Source organism: Brachyistius frenatus, unplaced genomic scaffold (genome assembly GCF_029030835.1).
Source record: "Brachyistius frenatus isolate BFR_SWC_R1_liver_20210118 unplaced genomic scaffold, ASM2903083v1 Contig_8, whole genome shotgun sequence".
Lineage (NCBI taxonomy): Eukaryota > Metazoa > Chordata > Actinopteri > Embiotocidae > Brachyistius > Brachyistius frenatus.
Window position 1 is genome coordinate 5693880 of NW_027210607.1, and position 27655 is coordinate 5721534.

At 42.6% G+C, this 27655-nt stretch overlaps 2 protein-coding genes across 3 annotated transcripts; one reads left to right on the top strand and one right to left on the bottom strand.

Annotated features, from left to right (window-relative positions):
- The first annotated feature begins 832 nt into the window (after window positions 1-832).
- On the top strand, window positions 833-16778 carry egln1a (egl-9 family hypoxia-inducible factor 1a). Of its 2 annotated transcripts, XM_069690075.1 has the most exons (5): window positions 834-1823; window positions 11170-11289; window positions 15817-15953; window positions 16038-16105; window positions 16211-16778. In XM_069690075.1, exons 1-5 carry the CDS (start codon window positions 1134-1136, stop codon window positions 16264-16266), a joined length of 1071 nt encoding a protein of 356 aa, XP_069546176.1. In that variant the 5' UTR covers window positions 834-1133; the 3' UTR covers window positions 16267-16778. The 2 variants fall into 2 exon arrangements, with proteins under 2 accessions (XP_069546177.1, XP_069546176.1); XM_069690076.1 differs by lacking the exon at window positions 11170-11289 and having other exon boundaries at window positions 833-1823.
- Window positions 16779-18608: 1830 nt separating this feature from the next.
- gpr137ba (G protein-coupled receptor 137Ba) lies at window positions 18609-26781 on the bottom strand. Its single transcript, XM_069690080.1, has 7 exons — window positions 26033-26781; window positions 24151-24200; window positions 23815-24037; window positions 20315-20461; window positions 19790-19918; window positions 19262-19383; window positions 18609-19145 (listed from the first exon to the last, which is right to left on the bottom strand). The coding sequence occupies exons 1-7, from the start codon at window positions 26411-26413 to the stop codon at window positions 19031-19033; spliced, it is 1167 nt and encodes a 388-aa protein (XP_069546181.1). The 5' UTR covers window positions 26414-26781; the 3' UTR covers window positions 18609-19030.
- Window positions 26782-27655: the final 874 nt, after the last annotated feature.

Below are 27655 nucleotides of genomic sequence, written 5' to 3' on the forward strand. Positions count from 1 at the left end.
TTAGGTTAGGTTAGGTAGTTACTTTATTAATCCCCGAGGGGACATTTTTTTCTATGTGTCCTGCTCATGTCTATGGATTTTTGATCAAATATAAGTGACACCTTTGCCAATGTGATAAAAAAAAATTGTTTTTAAAAAAAAGGTCAAAGCTAGTCCTCTTAACTCAACATCCTGGATTGGCAGGAAAGACAGAAAGAAAGTGTCCATCAGTCCATCTACTGTCCTGTACGCAGGGTCGGATTAAGTTTTCATATCCTCTAGTATAAATGTATGATCAGCAAATTGCTCTTCAGTATCATAAGTAAAGGTATGCAGAATATACCCTCAAAGATCGTTGCACAATTTTATAAACTTGAGGTATGTTTGATGGTGCAAACTTTAAATAAGCTGTATAGTTTGGTAGTTTATTAGCAATGAATCAGAATGAATAACGGGAGATAGCCTATAACATAAAATAAAAAAATAAAAATGCTCTTTTTAAGTACGAAAGCCTGAACATTTGATTTAGGCACAGTAAACGTGAACGCAAAGTTCTTTGTACGTCAGTGAACATGAGACTAATGCGGAATAATCCGTGTCTGCTCGACTGAAGCAGACGGATCCGGTCCAGATAACGACCTTTTATTGATTAACCAGAGGTGGACTTTTCTCACAAATGGCAGCTCCACGTTGCCCCCGCCGTGGCACTGTGATTAGCTCCTTCCACGACACTGATTAGCTCCTTCCACGTGTCCCGGGCCCGTTTCACCGTCTGTCCGACGGCTCCCGAAGGCAGCGCGAGGTGGGCGGTGCTTGTGCGCCTCCGTCAGAGCGGGCTGGACCACAGGCAGGCTGAGCACGCACGGAGCGGCGCCATGCATTACCCCGGGACCGACGGCTAACCTGCAGAAATGCCTCCCAAAGACCTCGACCCACTCCGGAACGGTCGGTCCTGGGCGCACCCCGTCGAGTTGTTTCACTGATACGAGACGCGGAGAGGGAATGAGTGCGATCAAATGGCGAGGTTTTGAGTCGTACTTTGCCGTTTCGCTCGGTGCAGCGAGGCAGCGGATCGTTTCCAAAGTTGTCGGTTAGCAGGGCGCGTGTGAAGGATCGGACTTAAAGGAGCAGTACACCCCGCTGCAGCCTCAAACATGGAGAAGCAGCAGAGCGACCTGGACCGAGACCGGCAGTACTGTGAACTTTGTGGGAACATGGAGAACCTTCTCAAGTGCGGTAGGTGCCGGAGCTCCTTCTACTGCAGCAAGGAGCACCAGAAACAGCACTGGAAGAAACACAAGCTCATTTGTAAGGAGTCGGACAAGGCGCAGAAGACCGAGCACGCTGCGCCGGCGGGGACCGACGAGGCTCCGGAGAAACCCCCAGAGAAGAAAAGCCCCGAGCCCGGGGACAGCGCGCCGACGCCGCAAGACACAATTAACACGGAGGAACCCGAGGTCGGCGACAAAGCGGGAGAGGACAACAACCCGGCCACACCTAATGGACAAACCAGCTCATCCCCTCAGAAACTTGCCATGGAGGTCATCGTGCCGTGTATGAACAAGCATGGCATCTGTGTGGTGGACAACTTTTTAGGACTCGAGACCGGCCTCGGCATTTTGGACAATGTCATGGCCCTGCACAAAACCGGCAAGTTCACAGACGGGCAGTTGGTGAGTCAAAAAAGCGACTCCACTAAAGACATCCGAGGGGACAAAATCACGTGGATAGAGGGGAAAGAGGCCGGCTGCGAGAAGATCCTCTTTCTAATGGGTCGCATGGACGACCTGATCAGACACTGTAACGGAAAACTGGGAAACTACACGATAAACGGAAGAACAAAAGTAAGTATTAAAGCAGGTAGAGAAAACAAACGCAACCACCAACACTGCATCTGTTTGTCCTGCAGGAGCAGAGCCCTGCTGGGGGGGGGGGTCATGAGTTTCACACCCAACACACGTGTGAAGGTGTGAAGGCTCAGACGAGCAGTGCTCCGACTCTCTGTTGGACTCAAATCTAAAAAGTTTTGCAGGCATGTAAAAGCCTTGCATCATTCAGCACAAAACGGGAGCTTTCACGTCACTCCACTCCGTCATCAAGGCACCACTAATGTGACTAGATCAGCCCCGTTCTCTAATTAGACCCGACTTTAAGTGTTGGAGGCAAATAAGTCGTCACCAGCTCCAGGGTAACGCGTGGCTAATTCCCTGAGTCAGAAAGGTGGATTATTTCCTCAGCACAAAACATTTTGTGAGTTCCTGAGTGCTGAGCAAATCTTTATGAATTGAAAGTTAGTTTACAATGAATGTGCACACACACACACACACACACACACACACACACACACACACACACACACACAAACAAACAAATATAAGACTAATACAGTGTAATACAACAAGACCTGCAATAAACCCTCTGTTCAGTAAGGTTTTAATGTCCAGATGTAGTTGGAACTGCTTTAAATGGGTGTTGACTTTACAGGATGCGTTTTGTGAGTTTTTTCTAATGTCAAGTCGGGTTAAAAGCAGAGTGAGCCAAAGGTTGAACACTTCTCGGTGCAATTCAAAGCACCACAGTCAAAATGAAGAATAGATCTGAATCAAGACCTCAGTAACTGCTGAACAATATAACCGTCATGGAGGTTGGTTTATTGCAGGATTATTGTGTTACACTGCATTTGTTTCAGCAAGCTGTAACCGATAAACTGACCACAGACTGCAGACCGGCAGCATGCAGATGACAGTGAGTGTATAACACGCTGCACATGTCCTTCTTCCCTCCCGTTCCTATAGGCGTGTGCTGCTCAACGCACACACGGCACCAATGAAAACATCCTGCTCGCACACTGATGAAACGTCTACAGTTTCACTTTTACCGCCGTCAGGTAGCACGGTGTGTGTGAAGGAGGTGGCAAACGGCAGCCTGAAGTGCGCTTGTGCTGCGAGTCACGTACAGAGACGCTGCTCGGTAGCTGAGTGACGTCTGACCGCACCGGAGAGAAGTGGCGGGCTGCAATCGTGAACCAGCTCAGTACCGTGTTGAATTCCTATGTTGAGAAGAAGTCCTGCGTGTTTGAGGATGTGGACAGCCTCGGCTTCGCCGAGGTGTTTTCGGAGAAAATGTCTTTTGAAGGAAAGTGATGAGTATTCTCCCCTTTCATGCAGATTCCCCCGAAATAGTGAGCAGCGTGTGCACATTTAACAGCTGTCACGGCACCTCGTCGTCATTTCTAACTGTTAATCATGTCTAACCGATGAGCGCTGTTTTGAAAATATAGGCTACATCAGCCCGAAGCAGTGGCTCCCTCTCAGCTGTTCGGACTGCGTGTGACCTACAGCTCTTTTAACCAGATCTGGTCACCGTGACCTTTCAGCTGACCCAAGAGGGGATGAGCTGCTCCCAGCGCCACCCTGGTACTCTGAAGGAGATTGTTTTCTATTGAGTAGAAGTTAGTGCTCCTTTTCAAAATGCAGTGTGTTGAGGTAGAGCTCGCTTAAAGTAATGCAGTCTAACAAAACGTCCCTTTTTATTGTTTCAGTAAGGTGTTAAATCAGCTGTGTGGTCATTTTAGAGACTGCGATGTGAAAGGTGTTTTTGTAATGTTTTATTCAAACCACATGTATCTTATCAGGTCGACTAAAGACCATAAACGCCGATGAGCACATCTTAAGAATAGTCAGACAATAACAGAACATTATAACCTTCATGAAGGTCGGATTTACTGCAGGACTGTTGAGATGAATAACATTATACAGAGTGTCTAAAAGGCTCTAATGTCTTATCTGAAGTTATTGCTTTGTGTCGTCTTTTCTTTCAGTTTTAGAGGAATTTACAACTGTTATTTCATATAATGATCTGTGCAGTTAGATTTAGCAGGTATACAGTTTTTATTTCAGCATTACTTGTGTTTGCTTAATTGCTTTTATATTTTATTCTGCTTTTAAAGATGTAAAAAAAAGAAACATGCAGGCACTCACAGATGAGCAGTTTTTGACCTCGAAGGCTGAAGATTGAGGCAGAGAGAGAGATTGGCATAAAAGTCAAACAAACCAAGAAAATGATACTCCTGAGAATTGGACGAACCTCAGTGAGGGTAGTCAACTGTTTTTTTGACTGTTAAAATTCCCCTTCATGACATTTAAAGGATCATCTGTTAGTGACACTAGATAGAAACTCGTGGCCTTTGCTTACTTCAGGTACTTGGTTTTTTGTGCTGGCACCGAGCTCTGATTTGCCGTACGCTGTTAATTTTAGGCCGCTCCTCCTGTCCAGTTGTGTTTTTTTTTTTCACCCCCGGCTGGTTCTTAGTAGACCTGAAACACTTTTCAGAAAGGACATTTCGGGTGGCGCCGTTGATCCATGCAGCTGGCCTCTGAGTCAAACACAGTTAAGAACTGGACTGCCTCGCCTCCTACTGCCCCAGTTGCCTTGGCAAACACACGACTGGACTGTGACCAGCAAAAATCAGCATGACTTGCACAAATGGAAGGCCACCCGTATCAATGGCTCAAAGGGATACAACACAATGTAAGCACAATTCACATTGGGAAAGACAGAGGGAAAAGATTTTGCCCAAATAATTATTAAATGCCATTGTTTCCATTTCCCCTTTTCACTTGATAACATTGTGGGGAGTCGCAGGCACTGGGACTTGTTAGTTTCTCTGCAGTTCCAGCATGTTTTATCCTCTCTGATGTCATTATGGTATTATCAGGAAATATAAAGAAGTTTATAGCAGCAGCACGGTTGTCCTGCCACTGACTCGTCGTTCTCAACTGAACGTTAGTGTCCTGCATGCTAAAACAAGCTCGCTGAGCCGAGATCGTAAACATTCTTACTCCTCGCTTACAAAGCTAGCATTTTGAAACATGATAACTCTGTAACATGCCATGATGTCTCTTCGTATAGAGTTTAAATACTGGACTTATTTACACTATTGTACTCTAAACAGTGTAATGCAGTCCAACACAACAGTGATTGTTATGTTTCTATTAGTTTGTGCTTTTGATGGGACCGCAAACGTAAAGCACAGGTCTAATGACACAACTCGACCGTTTTGAAAATCAACTCCTTTTGTTTCAGCAAGAAAAGAAACTTAAATAGAGCTAAAACAATTATTGATTAATCATGTAGTCAGTCAAAACAAGCTATGCTGTCACATTATGAATAAGTGGCCTTTTTCAAAGAACAGTGGCAAACATTGTTCTTGCTTCTCAGTTGTGATGATGTCATTGTTCTCTTCCTACTACTTTGTAGGAAATTCACAATGTTTGTGTTGGGAACTGTTGATCAGATAAAACCATTTAATGATGCTACCTTGCTCTGTAGGAATATTTATTTGGTGTTTCATTTGATTGATTGATAGTCAAGAGATTAATCAATAGTGAAAATAATTGTTTGTTGCAGTCCTGGATACAACAGAGGGATGGGCAGTATGGATAAAAGCCGTACAGTTTCAGACTGCAGCTGCAAGATGTACTGAGAAAAGGTAGATGCTTTGGAAGTTCTATTGAAAAACTGTTTGTGAGATGAAATTCCAATGTAGGACTGTCCATGGTGAATTAAATACAACTCAAACCACTTAAGTACGCGGATGAAAACGTGATGTCAATTCTTCATTAATATAAAACAGGCGTGTAAAATCCCTTTTGTCTCTGGGTGGACAACGTGTAGCCGTGACCTCGTACCCGAGTTCATGTTACACAGACATGCTGAGCTCGGCCAAGACTCACATTACTATGTTCACAGACATCTAGTGAGTGAGAATGAGTCACAGAAAGAAACATTCAAATTAGGAAATGATGAACCATGAGCTTACAGCTGACTTTCACAGCTAGTCATTTTTATGCAGCACTGCAGACAGATGCTCAGAAGTTTTCAACTTAAACAGGATAAATCTGGACAAACTCAATCCTGCCCTCATCACAGCGATGCGACTGACAATGACCCAAGTTCATGTGTGCTTTCAAAAGAAAGTTGACCTATATTTTAAAGAGTAGTAAGTAGACTAGAGGAAGTGCCCTGGGCGCTGGAGCCGCCTGTACATTATGCTATAGGTTCCTTCCCCCTACAGTACCAGCATGACCGAGGCAGCACCTCGCGTGCCACTTTTTCCCTGCTTATTGTTTAACCATCGTGCAGTAAACCATAAATAGCTCTGGAGTCAGTCAGAAGGCAGCATCACTCATCATCTCCGGTCACGGAGGAGCCGAGCTGCAGCCAGTCTTTTCCTAAAACTCGGTATTCCGTCTGTGGGTTCTTCATGATGCTTATTTTGTTATTATGGTGTAATATTGTATGATCTGTCGTGTTTTGTGTTCTTAAGTTTCTGCAACATACTAGATACTGAAATGCAAGCAGGTAATTTAATTTAATTCCTTGAGGAACATGTTTTATATTATTAAACTGGTGCTCACGAACCAAATTGAGGCTTTTAATGTCGTCAGCATTGCAATTTAACTAAATTTGAATCTAGCTTGGAGCACACATTTGTCTCTCCGTTCACCATCCCATGAGTGTCTAAGCAGCACCTGGCTGTGATCCAGGTGGAGCCTTGAGAAAGAGGTCTTTGTTTTTGACTGTTTGCAGCTGTAGATTTAAAGACAGCGAGGATTTATGGTGGGTGGAGCATCACATGAACAATAATACAAAAAAAGGTTTATAAAGTGACTAGGATTGTTTTCCTTGCATCAAATTAGAACAAAATATTTTTAGATGATACCAATGGAGTAATTTGTTATAATTAGCAGCGTTAATAAGTAGAATTGTTCCTTTGCCATCGTCCACCTGCTTTCATTGAACTGAGAGCTTTGATTCCCTCTCAAGTACTTTGTTCAATCGAACACTTTGACCCAGAATGGCCTTCATATGAACTGATTTTCTGAAACACTCATTTTTGTTTTGTTTTTTTCTCTCGCTGTGGCCCATCTTGTGCGACTGGCAAAGAGAAAGTATCAGTGACTGATCCAATTACAGAATGAGTTCACTTGGCTCTCACACAGGCTCGGATGGAGCCATTCAGTCATGCTGAGCAGGCGCTAAGGAGTTTTGTACAGCACAAAACAGAGAGTTGACTTTAAATATCTTTTTTTCTCTTGTTGCATATGACTCGAACATGACCTGCCTGACGGCAGGACGGTTTCTAAGAGGAATTGGTGTGCACGGATTTGTTTAAAACGTGCAGGTTTATGGTGTTTTCATGAATGAAATTAGTACAACAGTAGAAACAGTGGGCCCCTTTATGCGAGTGGATCCTCCATCATTAAGTTTATCCCAGATGAAGCAGCCCACAGTGATCAGACTGAACATTTATCTTTTGTTTGTCAGCTGGAGCGTGTGCTCAGACGTACACGGCTTGACGACTTTTCACAATTCACTTCATAGTATTTGCGTAACAATACCAGAGACCGTGCTCGTGTTTCCGCTGCAACATGTGGAGGGTGAATGGGTTGTGCTGCTGCTGTATACGTCCTTCTATTGTTCACAGCCCACCGTAAAGAAAAAAAGCGTAAACTAGGTCATTACTTTAAACAGGGATTTCCTCCGAGGCAGCACCCCAGTGTCTGACAGATAAAACAGCGAGCGATCCCGGGCTGGGACCCAAACCGCCTCTGTTCCCACACCCCTCTGCGCTACAAGGTCTCCATCCCAACTGTTTTCACTGGTGTTTGGATAAGCATCTCTTCTGTGAAGCGAATAGACCCCTTGCAGCTTTTCCGTTTTTGTCCCACCCCAGTTCAAGGCTCACTTCGGCACACGTAGCGTGATGAACTGATAGCATCGCAGCGACGGGTGTATTCTCTGGAGAGATGAAAGTTACAGACAAGCTTGAGGTTCATGTGTCGCTGCTGCAGCCTGCAGCCACGCATGCAGTCAACTAAAGTATACCGACACGGGTTAACAATTACAGTTACCGCGTGAGCGTTCATTAATTCAGTGTGAAACAGTCAGAGCTTCGTCTGAGCTGTCGGTCAGAAACTCACAGTTTCAGTTTGATATCAGAGAGCAGCGGTGGATCAACGATCCAGTGACGAGGCGGCTGCAGGTAAAAGAAAGATTCTGCTGCTGCAGTTTGACACTCAAGAATGTTCATTTAAATACAGCACGTGATGTGTTTGTTTTCTCTTAAATGGCTTCTGTTGTGATTTAGTGCGCTATAAAGAAAATTGAATTGAACTGGACCCATGAAGCAGAAACCCTGAGGGTCACTTTTTTTGTCTTCTATATGAAACGATAAACCTGCAGTACGGTAGAGGATTGCTTTTTGGGGAAAGAGTGTGAAAAGCCTGATTCTGAGATGCTTGCTAGGGCTGCAGGGCTGCTGAGTGACTTTTTTCTGCTTTTACTGAAATACATGTGAATTGAAGCTTTTCCCATGTTAACAGAAGGTGTTGTGACGTGGTCACAGTCTGTGCCTCCTGTGTTGAACTTTTTTTTGGTTATTTTAATACTGCAGGTTATTTAAAGTACTGGAAAACCTACTACATGTCTGTTTTTAATTTACTATTAGCTTTTTTCGGTGACCTCCACCCCTCTCGTTCTCTGCCTGTGAATGCCAGTCGGCCTCTGAAGTCGTGCTTATGGAATGTAAACAAACGACATGAGGATCAAGGTCAGCCTCCTAATGAGGGCCACACAGGAACGAGGAAGAGCAAGTGACTGGAATGAAGTGAGCTCCAATAGGTAAAAAGATCAGAGGTGAAGTAGCAGTGATTTCACCTCCTCGTTTTTCTATTACAAAGTGCTGCACTCTGAGGTTGTGTTTGTGTGTTGCACTTCCATCGAGGTTCTACCTCCAAACCTTGTGTGACTCTGTGACTGAGGATTTTTATCAGAAGCAGTGTCTCCTCTATGTGCTTCAGCTTGTTGGGTTCTCATGACCAGATCACATGAAAGGCAGATGGCAGTTAACCAGCAGTCAGTACAGGGCTGGCATTTCCAGATACAAGCTGTTCTGCATTCCAATGTCATGTATTTGCTGTGGATAATTCGTGCGTGTGCGTGTGCGTGCGTGCGTGTGTGTGTGTGTGTGTGTGTGTCTGTGTGTGTGTGTGTGTCTGTGTCTGTGTAATTTAATAAGTTATTGTGTTTCTGAGGAGAGTTTCCTACCTAGTCAAATTGCATCACTAAACCAAACTAGCTTTTTTTTTTTTTTTTTTTAAATAACTAATATATTTTAGTTGGATCCCACTTTTCACACTCACAGATACATAAGTGAAGTCGAGCTCTCCAGCGGTACATGAAGCCTTATAAAGTTCCTCCAGCTGTCCGGTTGAGGGAAGTGAAAGACGAAACTGCTGTGTCCGGGGGTTGTGTTTTTTGCAGTGTCGAGGTTCTCACCTTCACTCAGCCCACGCACACACACATCACATCTGAATCCACACACTTTCCCCAAGCAGCACACACACATCACATCTGAATCCACACACTTTCCCTAAGCAGCGACTGTTTACCCATCTCCAGCCTTGCAGTGTTAGCCCAGCAGTTAAGGGTGGGAGGGGTGACAGCCGAGGATCAGCCAACCTTCCTCACGCTCTGCACGTAGCACAACCATTAAAATACTGCTCCCTCTGGAGGGAGGCCAAGAGTCAAAGTTTACATCAGTTCACTCCTCTCTTCTGCTCCGGCCCAGCCCCTCTTGCTTTCTCTTTCTGTCCCCCCACCCCTCCCAACCCCCTCTCCCTCCTTTCTCTGTCCCGCTCTTTTACACACACTCACACTGAAAAGCATACAGTACTGCCTCACTGACAGGAAGCCCTTTGTCAGTTTTGCATGCCCCTCACCCAGCAGCTGTTCCTTCAAAGACCCCCCCCCTTCTTTCTTTTATTCAAATTGATAAAGTTCATGCAACCAGAGCCCGTCTCACCGACCCCCTCATCTTTAAGTTTGAGTTTTGTTGTTTCTAAGCCTTGAAGGCCCTGATACTGTGCATTCCAGTGGTAACCTGCATCGCTCAGATGTGAGGAGCACAATGTGGACTGACAAAAGCAACTACGTTCAGATGAGCTAGAAAATGAGATGCAGACGTGTGATGCAAACGTTTGTTTTTGTTGTTGTTGTTGTTTTCTTGGCTCCCGTTGGGCTTCGCATGACTGGAAAGGTTTTGCACATACAGATTGTGCAGTACGCTTATGATACAAAAATCACGATACCTTCCCAAAGTATGTTCATCGACGGGGAATACATGTTTTGTTATTTCTTTGTGGACAGGACAGCTTCAGCTTTTCAAAGTTCAGACATCAATAGTCTGGCGTTATTTGACTTGGTACGAGACCAAGGGAAGATGTTTAGTCTGCTGTGTTTATAATAATGTTGCTATGGTTTATGTTGATGCAAGTGCATGAAAGAATGCGGATAGCGTTGCCCTTTGTCTGTCATATCACTGCTTCGCTGCTCTGAATGAGGGCTGAATCTGCCCTCTGTCTTGGTGTGCATTCACTTGCTCTGCCTTCAAGTCAGAAAGCTCACAGGTGTCACATGTCATGACGCATGCTGTCCAAGTGTTGGTTGTAATTTTTGGTGCGAAAACTCCGTGTTTTAAGAAGATAGAGACACTTTTTGTCCCCCCTTTTCATCATGTCCTTCAGGATTTCTTACTTCTGAAGAAAGCACAAGTGTTTCTCTGTCCTCCCGGCGGCGGCGTGCGACTCGTCACTTGTGTGTGTCTCATTCCTTCGGGGATATTCTGCAGTCTACGAGTGCGTTCGCTCGCTGTTTACACCAAGAAGTTTACAACAGCTCATAGGGGTTCACTGCCAACACCCAAGCAGATCATGCGCCTCTTAACAGAGCAGGAAAAGGCGAGGGGAAGTCGACGTGCAGCACGATATCTCCGGTTTATTTTTGCACTAGTTTAAAGTTTAGAGTGAGTCAGCTGGGGTGGACACGGCCAGGGCTCATGTCCGTGTCTTGGTGCAGGTGTGGCAACAATACAACCAGGCCGTGCCAAGTCAGTCTGCTGCACACACATCAGGGGCCAACAAATGCAGTCTGAGCTGCTTCCACACCGCTTTTGTTCTGACTGATTGCATTTTTACTGCCGTTCGCGTGTGGACGCACAATTTGAATGCATCCATCTGTTGTTCGATGACGCGCATGACATCTTGACATTGTGAGCTTACGTTTGTGCTTTCGTCACTGCAGATCTGTTTTTTTACTAATCCCGCTTTTTCAACTTCTTCTCTTCAGGCAATGGTGGCGTGTTACCCGGGGAAAGGGACAGGCTATGTGCGCCATGTGGACAACCCGAACGGCGATGGACGGTGTGTCACATGCATATATTACCTTAATAAAGATTGGAATGCCAAGGTATGGGAGTGACGAGCGGAGGAAATAACTTTTCTGTTATAAACATTGACTCAATCGTGATTTGAAATTGTACTTGGCAACAAAATTTTCTTTTGTCCCACAAAATGAAATAGGTTGACCTTCTGATACTTTTTACTCTGAATTCAAATATGTTTTTAGATTGGTTTTATTATTATTAATGTTGTTATTATTATTATTATATATATTTTTTACGTTTAAGTGTCAAAGTGTATATTACTTAAACATAAATAAGGCACTTACAAAATGTACAAACCAAGATGAACAAGATTTTCACCTTGTTGTCCGGTTTGCATCATAGTGGAGATGTGAGTGTACCGGGACAAAGGAGCTCTTAGTGATAAGAGAAAAGCTGACAACACATTTGGATTCAGTGTGAAAAAATAACAGCTTTTTTTTTTTTTTCCCATGGGACAAATTCTCTGTAAACTTTAGTAATTTCTGAAATAACTCAAAACAAAATATTTTACAGAATGGTGGTGTGTTGGGTCTTCACATTGCAGTCTGACTTCCTGTCGCAAGCATATAACAAGTCAACGTAGTTCTTGTCTGTCCGCGGCGAGGTCATCACCCTTCATCCTGCTCTATTCATGCTCCACACCCCCTGTAGAGAAGGTGGTGGTGGTTACATACTCTATGGCCGCTCTCTTTGTTTATAATCCCATTAAAACATAGATATACTGCTAATCCATGCACAACCAATCAGGGACAAGAAATACAAGAACTCTTATATCTCAACTGCACTTCCTTTCTTTTATCTCTCTTCCATTTGGTTGCGTTTTTAAAAAGTGCTTATTTTGATGATGTACATCTGTGTGAGAGCCTTCGGAACCCAGACCTGAAATATTTCTGTAGTCTATTGTGGGTAAATAGTTTCACATTATTACTGAGGAATGGACGCAGCAAACGCAGGTCCCGCTAGATTGAGACAAATAATCTGACGAGGAAAATTGACTTGAGTGAATTAGGAGCGTCGACGCTACGATTGTTTGATATTTGAAATAACGTAAATGCTTAAACAGTAGAGTTTATAATTCAAACCCAAACTGTAAAACACAATCCCAATCTTCCTCAATTCAGGTTCAGATTATTCAATTGTTCCAGCTGGTTTGAGAGGGTCGGGCTCTGCGGTGATCATTGCTGTCATTAAGTAAGCAGTACGGCAACTAGAATGTAAAGTTATCAGGCCGAGGCTGGACAAAACATACATAAACACCTAATTTAACAGTACTTTAACTTTTCACTTGCTTCTAAGATTGACTATTTTACAGTTCCTGTATGTACTCCGTGTCCATCATGTCCTGGTTGACTAGTAACAGCCTGTGACTGCTGTTTATCTTTGCTGATGCAGTTTGTTTTGTATTAGCAATTATGATTTTCAAGATGATTTCTCTTAACATATTACATAACTGGCAGGTACAGTCACCGATGTACCTGCTGACTGGGAACAAATCACATGCATATCAAATTATTGCCAACACACCTCTTATAGCCAACAGATGCTGATAGGTGCCATTCATCCTGACCTGTTTTGTAGCAGTGGTTTCTTCTGTATTGCTCTTACTTAACACACAGTCACAGTTTTTATGGCTTCTCCCCGGCAGTGGTCGTGGTTGCAGGCAGAATGTTTTGGGTTGTCAGTTCCTCCGTCTCATTCCCAGAAACGCTTTGAGGGAATTTTTTTTAAATTTGGCACAAACATTCACTTGAATTCAAGAATGAACTGAATAGAATTTGGTTGTCAAGTAATGAAGAAAACATTTCCTGTTTGGTGTTGAGCACAGCACCCAGGCCATTTCAGCATCACGTACGCCAGATAATGATCTATGGTGGAGGGCGTCAAATTAACTAAACTAATTGAATGAGTTTTGTCTTTGGCTTTTTGGATGTTTTTTATTTATTATCTGCTCAAGCTCTTTTAAGTTTTGGAACATGTTTACACAAATGTGGTAATAATAATTGTCAGACATTGCATATTTTTGAATGAAAAATGTAAGATTTTCTAGCACAAATAGGTGCACCTAGGTGGAAAACACTGACGGTGACCTCAAAACACGTTTTTGACCATCACTCAAGAATTCATGCGACGCATGACAGAATTTCACCCAAACGTCTTTAACAGGATAAAATGACGAAGTGATGACATTTCATAGTCAAAACGAAAAGCTCACCTTTACGTCATAATGTTCGGCAAAGGTGCTTTTCTGCCCATAACTCGAGGAAAAGAAGCGAAGATTATGATCATATTTCACATGTGGATTCAAATACTCCGTTAATATGCAGGACATGAACATTTTCCCTGCACCCAAGATGTAGACTATCATCCATCCGTTTTCTAAAGTGCTCATCTTGCGCACGGTTGCAGGCGATGTGAACCTTTCCCAGAAGGCAGTGGGCGAGAGACGAGGACGGGTCACGTGTCTGGAGAGACGTATAGACACGACTCTTTGTTCCGTGTATTAGCAGTCAAGAGAAGCGCGTTCTGCAATCCGCACGTCCGCCACGCAGTGACGGTTCCACCAACTCGTCCTCCGTCTGAATGAACCAATAGTGAAGCGCCAAATAAAGCCTGAACAAACACGACAGCAGCAGGAGCCCTGATTTTGAGTAAGCTTTGTTGTGAGTGATAAACATTCATACTGGTATCTGTGGATACACCATGTGACTTCCCTCCGTGAGCGGTGCTCTCGGCAGTCATGGGGGTGTCGGGATTGGCACGATTTTTATTTGTTTAGCTTGGACGGGGTGTCAAAAAACATTTTGTTCCACCAGACACTCGAACAAAATCTCGTTAATAATCTCAGTGTTGGTCTTTTCCTAACCATTAACTGTTTCGTTGGTGAGAAGCTGTTTGTGTAGAACTTACTAATGCATTTTAAAGCCCAGTAATATGAACGTGTAATATACTGTGTGTGTGTGTGTGTGTGTGTGTGTGTGTGTGTGTGTGTGTGTGTGTGTGTGTGTGTGTGTGTGTGTGTGTGTGTGTGTGTGTCAAAAAAAATGGAGGTGTCGTCTATTCGGGTTATTTTTTGTGACTCAAGCCTTTAAAGCTCCATGTTACTTTAAAAAAAGAATGTACCATTCAGGGTTTTTTTTAAATGTTATTTATATAACGCCAAATCCCAATACAAGTCATCTCGGGGCACTTAACACAACGTTAACTGCTGTCCAGGGGAAGGGTTTGGTTAAATGGGATTCATGGCACATTAATGGACTTGATATAAATGCCATTCAGAAAAGTAGTAAATCAGCAGAAAATGAAGTGGCACTTAATAACTAATTAATGGTTCTGGTTAAGAATCACGAATCAAGAGTCTTCTTGTGGTTTTCAGCTTCTCTAATGTGAGACTTTGCTCCTACTGCATGTGCTTTTGTTTTGTTTTGAACTGTTGATCGACTGCTCATCGTAGTCGTGGTGAAAGTGGGAGCGACTCCCTGAGGCCCCAGTACAGTACAGGCCCCTGAAAAAGCAGCGATGCAGGCTACAGTACTTTGAGAAAGGAGGGATGAACTGTGCCGAATTAAGCACATATTACAGATTATCATTACTTGTTTAAATGTGATATGAACAGTTCATTAGTGACTACATTAATAACCACAATGTGTGACAGACATAAATCGAGAAGAGGGTCCACAGAGACTGTTTGTGTTTAGGGCCCAGAACTTTGTGCTCCAGCCCTGTTAATCAAACAAAGTATGGACTTTAGAGACGCCTATGTAGAGGTCTATGTAGTGAACAAGATGTCAATCCAAATGGATAGTGGACAGTGAGCTCTTAAAGAGTCTGCAGCCTCTGCATGTTTGTGTTCAGCATCAGTCCAGTTCATTTGGATGGAGGTCATGAGGTCATGGCCTGCCGACAGCGGTCATCCTGCCCGCCCTCAATAATCCACTTTCATTGCAGGCCGGCACGCTGGACTCGGCTTTACAACCAAGTGTTAAAAGTCAGCGCTCCCTGTTGCACTTTATTTAGTTTAGTCACACCACAGGCGTTCCCCCTCGTTCAGTGGAGCGTAAATGGGAATAGCATTACTTCTCCAACAAAGGGTGTGAACCCTGTTTGCGTGTGAAGAGCAGGGCCTATCATATCAGCTGTGTGAGAGTTGAAGCGGCACGCTTGCAGCAATCTGCTTTTTCACTCTCCAGGTCCTTTATCCAGCCAGAGCAGTTTTCCTGTGGGTTATTCTTCCTATCCCTCCACAGGAAAGCCGTCCCCCGCTGCTGTTTCCTATCCTGAGCTTTCTTTCTAACCCTCGGAGTTGGACAACCCTTTTCCTTCGACATTGTCGCCCTATGTTAATCATTTAAAAAGCCTTTAAGTGTCATTTTTATTGGTGTGTTTTGTTCCTCTCCTTTTTAATATGGATGATCATACCCAGAAATGTAATCACAGCGGAGGCTTCACTCAACTGTTTGCTTCCTAAAGTCTCACTTCACCGTCCTGCTTTTGCTCAGCCCTAAATTTGTATACATAACGAGGGTTTGTTTCTTCTCCTTCTGCTCTTCCAGGAACACGGTGGCCTTCTACGAATCTTTCCAGAAGGAAAGGTCCAGTTTGCCGACATAGAGCCAAAATTTGACCGTCTGCTGCTGTTCTGGTCGGACAGACGGAACCCTCACGAGGTTCAACCCGCTTTTTCCACAAGGTCGGTCAGCTACCAAGTGTCTCCGCCGCACGCGCTCAGATGATGTGGTCTGTTGTGGTCTCACCACTAATCGTGTCTCTGCAGGTATGCCATCACGGTTTGGTATTTCGACGCAGACGAGCGAGCGAGAGCTAAAGAAAAATACTTAACAGGTAGGACTTGATGCTTAAACTAAACAATCCCGCGTCTAATGCTGTGCCCCCCCCCCCCTTTGTTTTCTTTTACATTATCTCCTTTGTGTTTCCTGTTTCATGCAGGTGCAGGAGAAAAAGGAGTAAAAGTTGAACTCGACAAATCATCTGACCCCAGCTAGCGCGATGCCGCGTCCCCTGCATCCCGAGCAAACAGCCATTAAGTGCTCTGTCCTAAGAAAGTGGCCTCTAGAGAGCATGTGTGTGTTTTACAAGGCAAAAACAGCCGAGTTTTTGCAGGAGTGTGTGGAAGATCCAATATCATGGAGACAAGACAAACAAATACGCAATGAATTCTTTTCATTTTTAGCCAACCTGGGCCACCCAACGGACCTTGAATGTCATAACATTGTACTGAAAGGGATTGTGTGTGTTTGTTCCTTTCACCTCATCGGTGGTGAATGCTTACGTTACAATGGACATTTTCAGGAAATCGCTTCGAACAGAAAATCATCTGTTGCATATTCTTTTCTTTTTTTTTTGCAGTTAATTCCTTAAAGGTACAGTGTTCTGCATATGCATCATGTTATGCTTTTCACATGGAATTGGCTGATATAATAAGCTATTGTATGTGCTTGAGTTTGCAATAATTTGAGGAATGATCTGAATTAAAAACACCCTTTTTCTGACAGACCTTCGATCTCAGTTTGAGTTCATTCTTTAGCAGCGGAGTCGGATCCCGCTGAGGCTTTTGAGGCCTCATTTTATTTTCTCTCATATGTCAACCATTTGAATCATGTTACCAAGAAACAAACAAGACCGTGTACAGTATATGTGAAGAGGAGATGGTGCTGTTGTACTGTGTTGCCTGCTGTCCTGGTTGCACCTTTATCGGTTCGCAGGTTTGTGCTGCCCTCTGCAGGAACTTGGTACACACTGCACCTTTTGTTTTTTTTGTTTTTTGTTGTTGTTGTTTTTTTGTCACTTTTAAGATCTGTGGATAAATGAAAATAAAATTCTGTCTGTTTAAGGGAAAACATTTGACATTTGGAAGACTATTGACATTTTTTAATACAGTAATATTTGCACTGATTAACACACTTCATTGATAATTATTCCAAAAACTACTGAAATTGGCATTAAATACTGTTGATACATTGCTTCAATTAATAATATATTATTCTTTGCAACTCTGCTGTAACTAAAAAGAAATGTTCATTTGTCAAAAGGCTGTTTGAGCTTTTAATGTCCAACTCTCAGTCAAGTTTCTGCTGATCTCGATTACAGCCAGTGTTTCGTTGTCCTGCTGCTTGTGTAACCGGAGTGAGATCAGGTAGAAAACAGCTCCCGCTCAGCTCACCGCTGGAACGGAAATGTGGCTTGTTCAGCTCCTGTAAATTCACTTGGCTGCGTTCGGAGGTGTTTTCCTTTTCTCAGAGCTCAGCCACCTTCTCAAAACGTCTGAGGGCTCCAGAACCTGTTGTTACTGGTCAGCAAGCATTATTATTATTATTATTATTATTATTATTATTATTATCATTATGTAATATAAAACCGTTTTATATAAGCCCACCTGTGGTGTTATTCAATATTTAAAGATTTATCACAAGCAGTCTGCATAAAGGCAATGTGGCATTCTTATACTAGTGTACTAAAAGAATGATGTGATTCATACATAATATGTCATGAAAGGAAAGTGTGGTCAAGCACAATGTTACTTTCTCTTTGAAGAAGATCTTACAGATAACTGTACTGTTTGGTTGATGACGTACCTCAGTGTAAGGATTTATTTCAAATAATCTGGAGATATTTTGAAGTCCAAAGACCCAAAAGCATCGACAACCTCATTTCTGAAGGATATAGAGAGCTCTTGAGATTTTGGAATGATGAAGCCACACAGTTCAGAGAAAACATTGGCACCGAACCTGCAACCCGATTCTAAGTGTGTGGATTTGAGGATGTGAGAAATGTAGGCATGTGCTTATTTGTTTTTAACGTGACTGATATGTTTTTTTTTCCTTTTCTTTTTCGGATTATGAAAATGACTTCAAAACGTTGATTTTATGTGTCACTTGTTTGTTACCTTTATCCCAAAGAGGGTCCAGGGTTGACTTAACGAAATGTGTCAGCAATTTCCATGTGATTTGTTTTCTTACCAAGACTGGACATAGGTGAAACATTTTTTAAAAACTCATTGGAAAGAAATCTCTTGCATTTCATGAATGTAACAAAAGTTTTGATGTTTCACAGAACCAACAGTTGAAGGTGCAGCAGGGTTTTTACTGAGAAGTCTATTGTGAGTAAAAAAAAAAAACATCCTCGTAATGTGTTGCTATCGCGGAATACTGACTCGCTCACTATTGAGGTCTCGGCTAAAGAATTGAAAAATAAATAAATACAAATTGTGAAAATATGTCACTTAAGCTATTGGAGATTGTACGTGTTTAAAACATAAGCAACTGACTGTCAGTTTAATATTTGAGTGTTTGTGTTATTTGAAAAAAAAAATAATTGCATATATTTTCAGCATTTCAATATTTTTTAATATGAATTAAATGAATCTCTCCTCTATATAAACACATCTGTATGAAAAAAAAAGAACATGTGTTCATAGACAGTACATAAAATAGTTATACAGTACATATTACAAAGGTCAGGAAATATATTAGGCAGTATTCAATATAAACTATACACTGAAAAAAAAAGAGCAGATCATACTTTGTACAAGGAATGTGCAAAATGAATGTCCCATCACTGGGCCTTTACATACTGGCAAAGAAAAAGTCTGTTAGTTCTTCTTCTCTATAGACAAGATAGGAAACCGAATGTATGAAGTTGAGGGCGACCTTCATACCCCGTGTGCTTCGGTCAGTAACACAGACTGTGCAAAAATCTACAAATGGAAAAATAAATCCACAGGTCAGCAGGAATCGGTGTGAACTCCAGTCAGTAATGGCTGAGCTCTTCTGGATGAGGAGGGAGGCTGTAATTATCCTCCCCTCCAATGTAGGCACCGATGCCGCTGCTTTGGCTCCCCCACTCGTAGCCGTCAGCAGCCAGACTGGAAAATAAAATTTAAAAAAAAAAAACATCCATTAAACTACGTCTCTATATCTTGCCACATATAGCTTCTTTCACGTATGTTGGTTTATGGAGAACAAGTCATGGTGTTGTTACCTGGCTTGGATGTTCTGAGGCATGACGCTCCACGCTAGATCATCGTCGCTGTCGTAACGCCGTGGGTTGTCAAAGAAATAAGCCCGAGAGGAGAAGACATGACCAGGAAGCCCAGAGACGCTCTGAAGGACAAGCCCAACACCAACCAGACGGTAAACATAAGTCACCATGATGGGGAACAATACTGGTCATTTTTTTAAATATTTGAGACAGTGGTTCCCAACCTGTTGGCCTTATTATGGCCTAACTTAATTGCAGCCCCTAATCGCACCTGGCATAGTTCATGGCGCGTGAGCAGTTCTACCAAAGAGTGATTCTCCCTTAAGACTGATCAATTTTGTCTTTTAATGCCTAAAATGACAAAAACTGCAGTTTATCACAAAGAAAACAAAAAGGGACACTTCTGTGTAGCTGAACTACAGTTTGCTTTATCTGTTTTGTTTTTTTCTATAAATCATCTAGTGACCCGTTGTAGGGGCCTTGACCCCCAGGTTGGGAACCGCTGGTTTAGGATAACTGCTGACTCACCCTGTCGAGGTTGGGCTGCCGAACTCTGAAGAAGAAAACTACAAGAGAAGTGGGGAGCAACTCCCATACAAACAAAATCACTCCAAATACGATGTAGCCAGTGTCGCCCAGAGTCGACTGTAAATCTGCCTGGAAAAAATTAAAAAAATAAAAAAATTACTACAACACCTCTTTTATCCAGTGATGGAGGGAAAACTATATTTTGTGATGTCAAACAACCACCAACAATGCAAACATTTGACAAAATATTTGGAGTTTCCCCCTTTTTCTCTAAATAAAAAATAACTTGCATCCCACAGCCAGTTAGTTCAGCATTGATTAGCTTGTAACTTCCTGGAAAGCCACACTTTTAATATGAGCGCAGCTTGAGGAGCTGCTAAGCACAACTGTGTCCCTGTTTCCAGACTCCTCGTCTACATGAGGTATCGAAGGTGACCAGGAGAACCTCATTGTGCTATGCCAAGCTAACTGGCTGTTGGCTCTAGCTTCATATTTGCAGTTGAACTCTTGCTTTGAGGGATTCACCTGGTCTGAAACGTTGTACCAGTCGTAGTCAAAAGAGTTAATACTCTTGTTGGAGAGTCCCAGGACGACCAGATTGTAGCAGGCCCGGGATGCATACAGGAGGATGACGATGGCTCCGATAACTGTCACCTGGCACACAGACGTTCCCTGCACAGTGTGAAGAGTTGCATTAGGAAATAAGATATCAATCATACATTCATTTGTGGTTGTTGTTGTTGTTTTTTTAAATTTCTTTTTTTGATTTTATAAATTATCAAGACAAAACTTTGAAACTTTAAGAATCCAAAACAGAAGGAAAAATCAAAACAACAACAAATAATAATAACACACTAGCACACCACCAGCCTGACATAATTACATCCTACTCATATCATCCGGTCAGGGCAACATCGGTTCCAGGGTTTTTAATCTGGCAGAGCAAAGTCCATTCCAGAGAGGTCCAGCATGTCTAAAACCGGCTTCCTTATCTTGACAAATCCCTTGAAGTGGAAGTCAATTTTCCCACAGGAAGGATTTCCAACGTTCCCTTATACCAGTCGTCCAGACAAGGAGTATCTTTAGAAATCCAGAATTTAAGAATAGTTTTTCGTGCTATATACAGTGTTCCAATCAGTTTAGTGTTGTGGCTGCTCCTTGCGCTGCTCCCTTTAGCTGCCAAAATACACTGAAGAGGTGAGAGCTCCAGGTCATATCCAATCAGAGAAACCACTTCGTCCTTTATTTCTCTCCAATATGTTTGTATCTTTTGACATTTCCAAAACATATGTATACATGTACCAACTTCAGAGTTACATTTAGTGCATGTAGGAGAACTTATACCATGCCTGCCCCTCAGCAGTGGTGTACAAAGGAGTAGTGTAATATTTTAAATTGTCTTTCTCTATCCGTGCTACAGCTCAATATTAGGTGTGTTTTCTATAAATGATGTCCATATATTTTCATCTATCTGACATTCCACGTCAATCTGCCACTGTTTACGGATGTGGTCAGTGGAATTATTAAGATTTAGACCAAAGGTTTCATACACATAAGAAATACATCTCTTTGATGTGGACTGTGTGAGGATTTCTCCCAAAAAGGACATATTTGGAGCGTGTATATTTTTTGGTATAAAATGTCTTATTTGTAAACAGCAGAAGAAATGTGACTCTTGGAGAGAGTATTTACTCTTCAGGCCCTCAAACGACTCCATTGCTCCTCCTTCATAGAGTTTGACAAGTTGATCCAGACCCTTTTCCTGCCAGAGCCTAAACACAGCATCTTGAGGGGGGGTCTGGATTTCTCCATATGGGAGCCAAAAGTCACAAATGATCCTTAAGTCTAAAATAGACCATGGTCTTGTTCCAGGTATTCAACGTGTTCCATACAGTAAAGTTATTTTGAACCATCAGCTTTTCCCTTTTATAATTTATGAAGGCACAGAACTTTAAAGTGAGTAAGCCACAATTTGTCGACTCCATATCAATCCACGTATTTGTAGCCTCTGGATTCACCCACTCATATATGTACTGCGTTTGTGCTGCCCAGTAGTAGAACCTCATGTTTGGGACTCCCAATCCTCCTTGTTGCTTGCCTTTCTGTAGTTGACCTATTTTCATTCTAACCTTTTTACCCTGCCAGATGACTTGTGTAAACATTTTATTCAAGTCAATGAAAAAGCTGTTGGGAATTGAGTCTCGCAGCATCTGTAGGGGGACAGTAACCTAGGCAGTATATTCATTTTGAGCACGCTTATCCTGCCCAACCAAGAAACCAGTAAAGTTCTCCACCTATTCGAGTCTTCTTTAATGCGTGTTGTGATTGGTTTATGATTGAGTTTAACCAGTTTTTTAAGGGAGGGGCCAATTATACGTAACCTCCTTGGGTGACAAGTCTAAAGGGAAGCCACTAGGTGGCGTAGAGCCTGCCGTAGCACCAATAGGCAAGACCTCAGTTTTTAATAGATTAACTTGAAAACTTGATATGTGCCCAAACAGACATGGGATGGTAGTATCTATCTCGACCAAGTACAGTAGGACGTCATCTGCATAAGGAGACATTCTTTTGCACTGTACCGTTGACATTAACACCCTTTATCGTTGATGTGGTTCTGATGAGCTCAGCTAAGGGCTATGAAGCTAATGCAAACAAAAGAGGTCCCAATGGGCATCCTTGGCGGTTGCCATGCTCTAATGGGAAAGGATCCGAGCAGAAGTTAGTAATAACGGACGCTCTTGGAGGAAAAATACAGCAGTTTCACCTAGTCAATGAATTCTGTACCTATTTTAAATTTTTCCATAGCATAGAAAAGGAAGTTCCATTCAACCCTATCAAATGCTTTTTAAGGGTCCAGAGACACTACCAAGCCCTGCATGTTATTATCTCTAACGAACTGGATCATGTTCAGAAGCTTCCTGATATTATTGGAGGAATTCCTCCCTTTAATAAAGCCCGTTTGATCAGGATTTACTAATATTGATATTGGTGGTTGAAGCCTCAGGCATTAATGAGCGATATGGGCCTGTAAGAAGCCGGGTCTTCAGGGTTCTTGTTTCTTTTCAGGATCAGGTTAATGTTAATGCAACACTGTTTCAGGTAAACGGTGGGTTGTATTGAAGCTGTAGTTATAAGTTCTGACCAGATGAGGAGTGAGTTTGTTTTTAAAAGCTTTAAACCACTTCACACTCCACATTGTCACTTGGGCTTAAGGATGAACTGATAAGATTTTGGGGGTCAAAGGTCAACTCACTGTCGTCTCACATTGACCCAATCCTCATGAATGCAATATCTCAGCAATGCCTGGGGAAAATTTCTTCAAATTTTGCAAATGTTCACTCGGCCTCAGCGAGGAAGCGATTGGATTTTGGTTGATGATGTGTGTGAAGCCTCCACATTTTAGAATTTTAGCTTCTTTGCAGCAACTTCTATATTTGAAGCCTTGTCGACTGTCAATCAGCTTTATTGGCCAAGCATGTGAACGCATAAAGATTCCTTCAAAGTTTTCACTACACGTATTATGTGAGTTTGGACAGATATGGATGTAAACTAGAACTTGACTGGTTGGCAGAAGCATACAACCGTCAGGCAGTAATTGTAGTTGTGGGCTAAAATGAGACTTAATGTCATGAAAACACTTATGAAATCATATAAAATCTACACGTAAGGCAGGAATGGCGGCATTTGTAGGGAAATGATGCATGATGTCATGTTGTTAGTTCATGTTAGATAACATATAGAACATGGTGTCCTAACTGAATTATACCCTCAGCTTGCGTATGCACCACCGTGCAATTAGTCATGTACAGGAAAGACAGAGTTGCTAGGGAACAATCACTATGTGTAAAGCATGAATTATATGCAGAACTGTGTCTTCACACAAGGATGCAGAATACCTTTTGATACCAGTTATAAAATGGCTGTCAGATAAATCACAAGCCACGGACTTTACAAGGAATAACGACAACTTTTTTTATATTCGATTTCTACTCTCAGTGCCACAGAGGGCCAGGAAGTTGTCTCACCTTGGACTCCAGGTAGATGTTGGCCAGTGACATCTTGGCGATCTTGTAAAGACATAAAGAGAGCGAAGTGGCGCACAGGACGAAAAGTGTGTCGTTGATTGCGACCCTCACGAGCACGATGGTGTGGGCTTCAGCGGAGGACATCCTCACCAGCAGTGCACACACTAAATTCACAACCAGAAACACCAGGCTGATGAAGAGGAAGAGGAGGTATAGTGGCATCCTGTTGGTCAGAAAACAAAACCAGAGATGGACTTCATTCATATTAGTTGAATTGTAAATTAAATTCAGTAAATGCATGACCCCCACCTACTAAAGGTGTCTGTCTGGTCTTACCTGTATCTCAGAAGCTCTGGTGCGTATTTGGACTTTGCCTTGAAAACAACCTGTGACAAAAAAAAAAACGAAAACGGCATCATGCAAATGCGTCACACTGTTTAGGCCGACCGTTTTCACTTCTGTATTCTTGCAGTTTGAAAAACAAAACTTTCTTATGAAATAGGAACCTCATGGCTGAAAGTTTTGAACTTTAGATACACAGTGGTCCACAGCACAGCGCCACGAAGCTCAGAGTCTCACTGTCAACTCGCAACTGTGACTCACATCAGCGCAAGAGGATTACGCTATAAATAACCTTCAGGCAGAAGCCAGAGAGGCTATTATTTGATATCTGGATTATGTAAACAGTTGAAGAAATGATTCATCGCATCACACTTTGTAGCCAATCTGAATGAGAGTCTGGTACACTAATAGCAACAGGTCGTATTTACAACACAGTAGATTCCTTGCTATCAACTCATGAATGACAAGGACAGTGTCATTTCAACACCTTTCACTTTACTTGTATCCTGTATTTAAACCACAGTGTGTTAACATTCGACAAAATTCCTAACATTCAAAATCAAACATTAGCATTATCTTTTAATTTGTCAAACTTTTAATCTAAAGTATAAAAGCAGAACACAGTTTGTTGCATAATAAATTGGTGAATTATTATAATAATAGTTTGGTAACATTTTCCATATGGTGCAATGCATTTATAATTTTCTACCGAAGTGGTTAGTCATTTGTTCTCATAAGTAATTTTCAAGACATAGTAAGTCGTCCACTTGTCATAGGCACGTTTTACAGCTTCCAGACGTTTTATAGACACTTACCACTCAATCAAAAAAAATAATCAATAATAAAAATGGAAATATGCTTCAACCCTATTCTTACTATTTATGTGATATTTAACCACAAATCCAGTCACATGGTTTTACAAACACAATTTGATTTTGAATAAGAGAATTAAGCAACACAGGTGTCACATTTACTTCCGCCAAGGAGGTAAAACAGCCAGCAATCATTATGGAGCAGTCGGGGTCAGCGGCGTCTTAGAGAAGAACAGCTGGGATGTGAGGTGACTGCGTATTTTCACATCATTCTACTAGTTTTGGAAATATATCCAAATGTAGTGGTTGCTGTTGTAGATTATGTTGTCAAAGAGGAGTGGACCGTTGGCCAAGGTGGAGGTCTGCTCTCTATAAATACCCTCACAGTTTTAGCTATGTTTTTAAAGTTGTATATCTAATTTACTTCATAATGTACAATTACTGGAAGTTACTTAATGTTTTGACCAGCAGTTGCACAATGCATACAAGTTTCAGTTCACTATGACACACACGATGACAAAGATCCCCTCTAGGCCCTCCATTGCATTAGAAATTCTTGAATTGTAACAATAAGTCATGTCCGTATACAGTTTGTAATGAGGTTTATCCACAAAAAATGTTTTGTTATGTTGTTAAAAAAATTTTTTTAAATTACATCTACTTTTCTCCTTTCACTGAAAAATCCTGAATCTTTTTTATTTTAGTTGACAGAAGACATCTACAGCCTTATGGAGTCTACTCTCAGAGTTTGTGGCCTCATGTTTCAACAGTACACTTGTTGAAGTTAAATACTGGACCACAACTGACCTCCGCACAAGTCGTGATGTCACACACTCCTGCTCATACATACGTCATAAGATGAGCCTGAAAACAGACTCTGCACATAGGCTACATCACTCTGATTTAACAATGTGTTAAAAATATGTTAGTATGAGTGGATGGGGGCTTTAAATCAGCTCCTTTAAAATCTGGAGTACTGTTCCCACATGACATAGAGTCAGGTGGAGGTGTTGACACCACGTCAAACCCCGTGATATGACTGACATCTGAGCCTGACAACTCACCTGTGCAAAGTAAAGGTTCATGAGGCTGAGTGTGAAGAACTGCAGGCAGACAGGGAAGCAGTAGAGCAGCCAGAAGGGAAAGGGCCCCAGAGTGTTGGCTGTGACAAAGTTCTTGAAGTAGAAGGAGAAGAGCACGGTGCGCAGGGCCGACCACAGCAGGCACAGGAACAGGAACACCGTCTGGTAGCTGAGCCGCTTGTGTCGGTACCGCAGGACCAGCCAGAGCTGCACGTAGATGAAGATGAAGAGGAGGGAGTAGAAGACGGTGTACACCACGGTCAGGCCCAAAGTGACGTAGGGGGGTACGGCCGGGCTCAAAGTTGGCAGAGGCAGGGACTTGTCCATCAGCGATAGCTCCATCTCCTCCACCAGGGCCTCCATGACCGGCTCTCCCTGCCCGGGGGGAGGAGGGAGCGGAGCGGCGGGGAGGCGGGTGTACGCCGCCGATCTCTGCCTTCACGCCGAGCCGGCGTCTCGGCTCTCACGGTCGGCCGAGGAGGAAAAGTGAGAGCAGAAATCACCGAAAAGGAGGAAGAAACCGAGGCTGCGGATGGGACTGTCAAGAAACGCGAGGAGAGAAACGCAGCGGGGAAGAGAAAACAAGTCCAACTTCCTGCAGCCGAGCCGGAGACAGCCAGAGAGCGAAGCACATGATCAGTGATGAGAATGAGCCGTTTGTCAGGAGCAGCAGCGGCGAGCAGGAAGCTGCTGAGGGCTGCAGCTCGGAGCTCCGTGCGAGGACCGGGCCCCCCCCCCTCAGGGAGCCTCCTCCTTCTCCTCCCTCCCCACCGCCGCGCGCATGACTACGTGACGGTACGCAGCGACTGACGCACGCTACTGTACCTTTAACCCTGTGATGGGACTTCCCACCACAGCACTGATCCCAGGAGGGCAGCACAGTGCTTTTACATGTATTTACTGTCACTTTACTGAGATGCATTTATCATGCAAACTACATCAACTTTAAAACAACTACAACAAATAAAACATATGTGATAGTTAAGTCTTAGTAAAGATCATTAGATGTTTTTGGACTATACTACAAGCATAAAAAATATCAGAATAAGATCAAATGTATGTAAAAATATCAAATTATAATATTAACTAAAATGCAGCCTGTACTATTGAACAAAAGGTGCTGGTAAGATAAATAAGTAGTGTTTACTGCAGTAATTGAAATTATATTTGTCAAAAGGTTCTTAATCAGCTACAATTTTATTCATTATCTAAAAAAAATTGCGTGGTCTGATTCTTAAGAAGCTTATCGACTCTGATCTCTTTACAAGATTTAGGATAAGGTTAAAATACCATTGTATACCACCACTGTGTAAATAGTCAAACCTATGCAGCACAAGACAGCACATCCTGAGTTTTATTTCCTATAATACTAAATCTTGCTGCTCTCATCATGCTCTCTGCCTGAAACGCCCACGTCTTCCTGACTTCACAGCTGCATCTTGTAATGCAGGTTTTCCATTAAAAATCTGAAGCTATGATAACATCATCAGGATAAATTTCTCAGTCTTTAGAAAGCTCCTCCACAGCCACAGAAGACATTATACAGCTGTCTGGATCTTCAGCTGTAAAATCACAACAGCTCCCCTTTAATTCTGATCTACAGTA